This window comes from Orycteropus afer, unplaced genomic scaffold, assembly GCF_000298275.1.
Source record: "Orycteropus afer afer isolate SDZICR_OR568_19922 unplaced genomic scaffold, OryAfe1.0 scaffold00241, whole genome shotgun sequence".
Classification (NCBI taxonomy): Eukaryota; Metazoa; Chordata; class Mammalia; order Tubulidentata; family Orycteropodidae; genus Orycteropus; species Orycteropus afer.
This window is the reverse complement of record NW_006921828.1, coordinates 250,887-257,162: the sequence shown is the minus strand read 5'-3', so window position 1 is coordinate 257,162 and position 6,276 is coordinate 250,887. Positions and strand designations below refer to the sequence as shown.

General features: G+C 34.0%; 1 protein-coding gene across 1 annotated transcript in view; it reads right to left on the bottom strand.

Annotated features, from left to right (window-relative positions):
* LOC103204055 (contactin-6) overlaps window positions 1–6,276 on the bottom strand; it is a gene marked incomplete at its 5' end in the record, with an annotated part of 246,435 nt that overhangs the window by 41,044 nt on the left and 199,115 nt on the right. The window contains 4 exon segments of the mRNA XM_007949175.2: window positions 1,183–1,332; window positions 1,449–1,607; window positions 2,246–2,363; window positions 2,705–2,880. Coding sequence (XP_007947366.2) covers window positions 1,183–1,332; window positions 1,449–1,607; window positions 2,246–2,363; window positions 2,705–2,880 — 603 coding nt within the window.

The window sequence follows — 6,276 nt, the reverse complement described above, 5'->3', positions numbered from 1 at the left end:
TATATATATATATATATATATATATATATATGTTGTGTTTTAGCCTCATCCTTTCCCCCATGGTAAAAATACTAACGTTATGTTTAGTTTACTTCACATAACAACAACAACAACAACATGTTTAGTTTAGAAGTCCCTGGGAGGTACACATAGTTAAGTGCTCAGCTACTAACTACTAATGGTTAGAGATTTGAATCCACTCACTTGTGCCTCAGAAGATAAGCCTAACAATTTGCTTCTGAAAGGTCACAGCCCTGGAAATCCTGTGGAGTAGTTCTACTCTGCAGACATCTGATCAACAAAGGTTGGAATGGACTCCATGGTAACTAACAACATGTTTAGCTTAAAACAATGAGTTGCTGACATCTGGCAGTTGTGTATAGTTATTGAGGCAATCTTTGTTGAGGTTTGATTAATCCAGACACAATAAAAATCCTTCATTTATGTGCCTAAATAAGAATGTTAACTTTGTAAACTACATGTAGCAAGAAGATCAAATGTCACTTTGAAAGTGAAAGTTTAAGAGTGGAACAAAGATGATCCATTGAAAAGAGCTTAAGAATTCATGATTTTTGGGCAGACTCCACTTAACTTCTGCTGCTCAGTAGACCAACTGTTGTTCAATTAATGTATCTGTTAAATGAGTTGAAGATTAACCTAATCTTCATACTATTGCTAATAGAATTCATACTATTGCTCAGTGAAGCTGCAATGAGGTCAGAGTTGAGAAATAGAAATGTGTCGGTGACTGCACCAATAGTATCTCAATTAATTGTTGGCAACGACATTTTAATGAAACATTCAGTAAGTTATTTGTATCTAAATATATGCATATATTGGACTGGATTTTGCCTACAAAGTAAATGGCATGCAAAGACAGCTTCTGAACAACTCTTATTTTGTCATGCCCACCTAACTATAACTATCTCTTAGAGAACCTAATGTTCAGAAAAAACACACTTTGCCTTGTGAAAATCTGAATAAAAGAACCATTGATTTACTGCCTCTGATTTCAAGCAACTGCCAGTCTTTTGGTTAGCAGCTGAATGCTTTAACTACTATGCCACAAGACCTCCTTTTACAAAAAGAAACAAGACCCCAAAAAATTACTTCTTACTTATTTTCTTTAACAAGTAAGACATAAAGATTCTTCAACCTTTTTAGAACATAGTAATTCCTCACCTGATGCTTTGGTTCTTAACAACTCTGATGGTTTACTTGGTTCTCCAATCCCAATGCTATTTCCAGCAACAACACGGAATTCATACTCCACCCAAGGGCTCAAACCAACCACTGTTGCATTGTATGTCTTACCATTGAGGATTTCTGGAACTGAAAAGAGTGGGATACTTAAGACAACTAAATTGGCAGTAGTCAAAAACAATCAATAAAATAAACAAACCTATCATCTATTTTAGAAAATTTCCATGCACACATGAATCACTTACCTGTAGAAACAGCCTGCCAACCCAAAGAAAATGGTGTTCGAGTCTGAATAGTAAATATTTGAATGGGACTGTTATTATCTGGGCCTGGTCTCCAGCTGAGTTGAGAAGTAGTACTGGAAATGTGTTCCACTTTCACATCCTTTGGGGGACCTGGGGGACCTTGAAAAAAGATGTTTTTTGGTATTGGAGGTTTTTAAATTCAATGAGTTGGGTAGAGATAGTTTATTCTTATCTGTTACACTTATAAAGTAAAATACTGAACATAATATGTTTGTAGCACATTATTAGAGATAAAGTCCTATTAATTGAACTTACATGGTAAGAGATTAATTTAGAAATGTTTCCATTGAAGATTAGAAAATATCAGTCATGAGATGGTTTAATATCATGCAGTAGGGAGCTAATCCCAAAAATTTACAAACATTCTCTCTCCTTGTGTTCTCAAAAGCTAACTCAGTAAGGACATGCAACCAACGTGGAGAATTATATAGGTCCATGTGAATTCCACCCTGCTCTGACAAGAATGATTTATTATAAATAGAAGCAAGTCTAAGTTTTAGGGACTGGTGGTGTATACTGAGGCTGACCATGCTATACAAATAGGTAAAACCTGCCCTGTTCAATGTCCATATCCATATTCCTTTTATCCCGGATTCTTAGAGTTTAGGAAAAAAGTCTGTACATGTTGTGTCACTTCCCTAAAGTGATCTGATCCCCGAAAGAGGTAGCATTTTGATATAAAAGTTTTTACCTGTGAATAAAACAAGGAATTATTTATTGTAGCTATTGTTGCTTACCTCTTACAATTATATCAGCTACAGCAGATAAAATTTCTAGGGTTGTTTGTACTATGCACATATATTTTCCTGAATGGTTTAACTGAATATTCCTTATCATCAAATCTCCAACAGATTCCTGCAGATATTAGGGTGAAAAAAATATAAAAACATAATCTCACCCATCTCATTTTAGAGGTGGATAAATATTATATATAACACAGATCTGAAAATAAAAGATGTATTAGTATCAATGCAATTTCTTGAATTGATTTCCTTTATTATCCCTTTTATTATAATTGCATATAGTACACAAACATTTCTATGAATGCATAAAATAAAATAAAACAGATGCAGTTTCAGAAAGAGACAGTGATTATTCATGCAAATAAAGATGGAGAAAATAATTACGAAAAGATGTTGATTCATGTAAAAGACTTGATTCATTTTATTAAGCACTTAACAATTTCAGCAACTTACTCCTCCAATCCTTTCAAAATGAGAAACCCCTTTTTTTAAGTCTATAATATCTCCATTGAAAGACCATACAAATACAACTTCCATGGAGGGGTCATGGGACACCTGGCATGGTAGGACTATACTCTCGCCAACTGTAACATCCATTTTGGAAGGTGGAACGATAATAACAGTCCTCTCTGTTGAGAAAAAAAAAGTTATTATTTAACAAACCCTTACAAAATGATATAGACTGTACCACATTTTCTTCATTATTTTTTATTATAAAATTACATTCATAACATTACAACTGACATAGGTAACAGTGCTAAATAGTCTATTTCAATTTCATATAGAATGAGACAAGCTATATCCTTAAGATCATAACTTTAATACTTTAGGAAGAGAATTATAATCATATGCTTACATGTAAAAGTCTGAATATAACATATTCTTTTTATTCTGACATAGTTTTGATAATAATTTTCCATTAGCTAACAATGTGACATGAATAAGAAAGACAGAAGTTTTCCCCTTTTTTATCCAAATTTTGCAATGCTAGATTCACACTTCCATCATAAAAACCTTCTCTCTAAGCATATCAGTCTCTGGGTCCACACTGTCTCTACAAGTTCTAGAATTCAATTTTCTATTGTTTCTCAGGATAATTCCAAAAGTGTTATGTTAGAGAATTTTTTATTTATATTTTTTTATTAAAAGAGACTTACAATGATAGATAATTTTTGGATTACTTTTTTTTTTTTTTTTGATAACAAAATAGTTTTAATTCTTGAGGACTGAGAACTGACCAAAAAGTTCACTTAGTTTACATAAAGAAATTCTGATAATACGTTAGGATTTAGATTTTCATTATCCTATCAGAATAAATGATGCTTTAAGGGATTTATATTCAGTAACTAGGATTTTAGGCAAACATAAAGAAAAGTTAGTGTGGATTAAGAAGATCCAAAAAGTGGAATGAAGATGCTGGGTAAACTCTTTCTCTAAAAGTCAAACATAAGCTAAAATTAATCCTTCCCAGGGAATGAATTAAGCAGCTCTCTACAAGATAGACTAAAAGCTTTATTTTTATTGCTGTTATTTCCTCATCCTGCTCAAGAAACTAAACCAGGATTGATATTGTATTTGTGGTTTGTACGCAGTAGTGATATGCTAAACAAATAATTTGAGAAAATAGAGTACATGAGAAGTGCCATATCAGCATCGAAGGCAGACTCATTAAGAACCTGTGATATGTAGATGACACAAGCTTGCCTGCCGAGCATGGAAGTAACTCGAAGGACTTAGTAATAAAGATCAAACACTACAGCCTTCAGTATGCATTACATCTGAATGTGAAGAAAATAAAAATCTTCACAACTGAACCAATAAACAACTTCATGATAAATGAAGGGGAAAAAATGAAGTTATCAATGAATTAATTTTACTTGGATCAATTATAAATGTCCATGGAAGCAGCAACAAAATTAATGATATACTACATTGAATCAAGAAAATCAGGGGCAAAAACTTCTTTAAAGTTTATAACTTAAAATGAGTGTGTCAGTGCTGTATCTGTTCACCATTCTTATTAAGTCTGTAGGTTGAGTAAATAATCTGAGAAGCTGGACTATATGGAGAAGAATATGGCATCAGGATGTGAGGAAGATGCATTAGTGACCTGCAATACACAAATGACACAACTTTCCTTGATGAAAGTGAAGATGACTTGAAGCACTTACTGATGACTATCAAAGACTACAGTGTTCAGTATGGATTACACCTCAACATAAAAAAAACAAAAATCCTTACAATTGGACCAATAAGTAAGCAGCGTCATGATAAATGGAGAAAAGGTAGGCATGTGAAAGATGAACAACAAATAAGAAAGAAAGAAGAAAAATTGATACATTTGAATTGTGTTGTTGGTGAAGAAGATACCATGGACTGCCAGAAGAATGAATAAATTGATCTTGGAAGAAGTACAGCCAGAATGTTTCTTAGAAGGGAGAATGGCTGATTTTATCTCTATTACTTTGGTCATGTTTTCAGAAGGGACCAGTCCCTGCAGAAGGGTATCATCGTTGGTGAAGAAGAGGATCAGCACAAAAGGAAGACCCTCAGTGAGATGGATTGACACAGTGCAAGGCAAAATGGGCTCAAACAAAGCAACAATTATGAAGATGGTGCAGGACCAGGCAGAGTTTTATGTTGTTGTACATAGGGTTGCTATGAGTTGTAATTGATTGATGGCACCTAAAAACAACAAAAGGATTAAAAAGCTGATGTCATTTTGATAACCCATGCTATATCTTTTCAATCACCTCAGGTGTATGCAAAGCCGACCAAAGGTGGGGAGACATTTAAAAAAAGAGTTGTGTTGGTGAAGAACTTAAATACATCATAGACTGCTAGATATATAAACACATCAGTCTTAGAAGGAGTACAACCAGAAAGCTCTGTGGAAGTGAGCATAGCAAGACTTCAGCTCACTTACTTTGAAGATGTCATTAACAAAGACCAGTCACTAGAGAAGTACACATACCCCTCATTTATAAACAGGATAAAGTTCCAAAGACCTGGCCTTTATGCAACAGACTATGCTATGCTAAAATGGAGAATGATCACATTGTATCACAAAATGGAGAAAGAACACATCATTATATGACTGCCAAATTTCATCTTACATACTTCCAAACCATGGAGAATCATTGCCAAGTAAAGTTGACACATAACCTTAACCATCACAGTCAGCATTATTGTCACCTTGAACCTCAGCATTAGTTATGTTCAGTCATACATTGTTAATGTGCAAAATATTCAGATAGTATATGTTTGTATATTGTAACTGTGAAATATCAGATAATGAAATAGTCAATAAGTGAGGAGTAAATGTACTTCATATATGGTAGAGGATAGGCAAGGAAAATGCTCAATAAGATTGACAAAATAGCTGAAACAATGGGCTCAAACTTACCAACAATCATGAAGATAGGCCGAGTAGTGTTTTGTTTTGTTATGTATAAGGTCGCCATAAATAGGAACATACCCAATGGTAACTAACAACAACATGGAATAGTGTGGCACTCTATTTTACCAATGTTGTTGTTGTTGTTGTGTGCCGCTGAGTCGGCCCCGACTCATAGCGACCCCTCCTTGGGTTTCCGAGGCAGTATCACTACGAAAGTAGGATTGTCCAACCTTCCTTCCAAGGAGTGGCTGGTGGGTTTGGACCGCCAGCCATCTGGTTAGCAGGCAAGTGTCTTAGCCACTATGCTGCCAGAGCTCCCATTTTACCAATAGAACAGAATGCTTAAATATGATCTTAACATCTAAAAGTTTCAATTGTTTATTTAGTAAAGATCTGGAAGTGGAAAGCAGGAAGAAATAATCTTGCTTTTAAAAGTATATATTGATAATTTCCAGGGAAAAATCAAAATGTATATTATGTTTCTGAATATAATGGAAATATTGAAACTTTTAATCTTCACCAGAGAAGTGTTCTTTTATTTATTTATTTATTTATTTATTTATTAGGATTTGGGTGAAGATTTACAGAGTAATTTCACTTTTCATACAGCAGTTCACATATACTT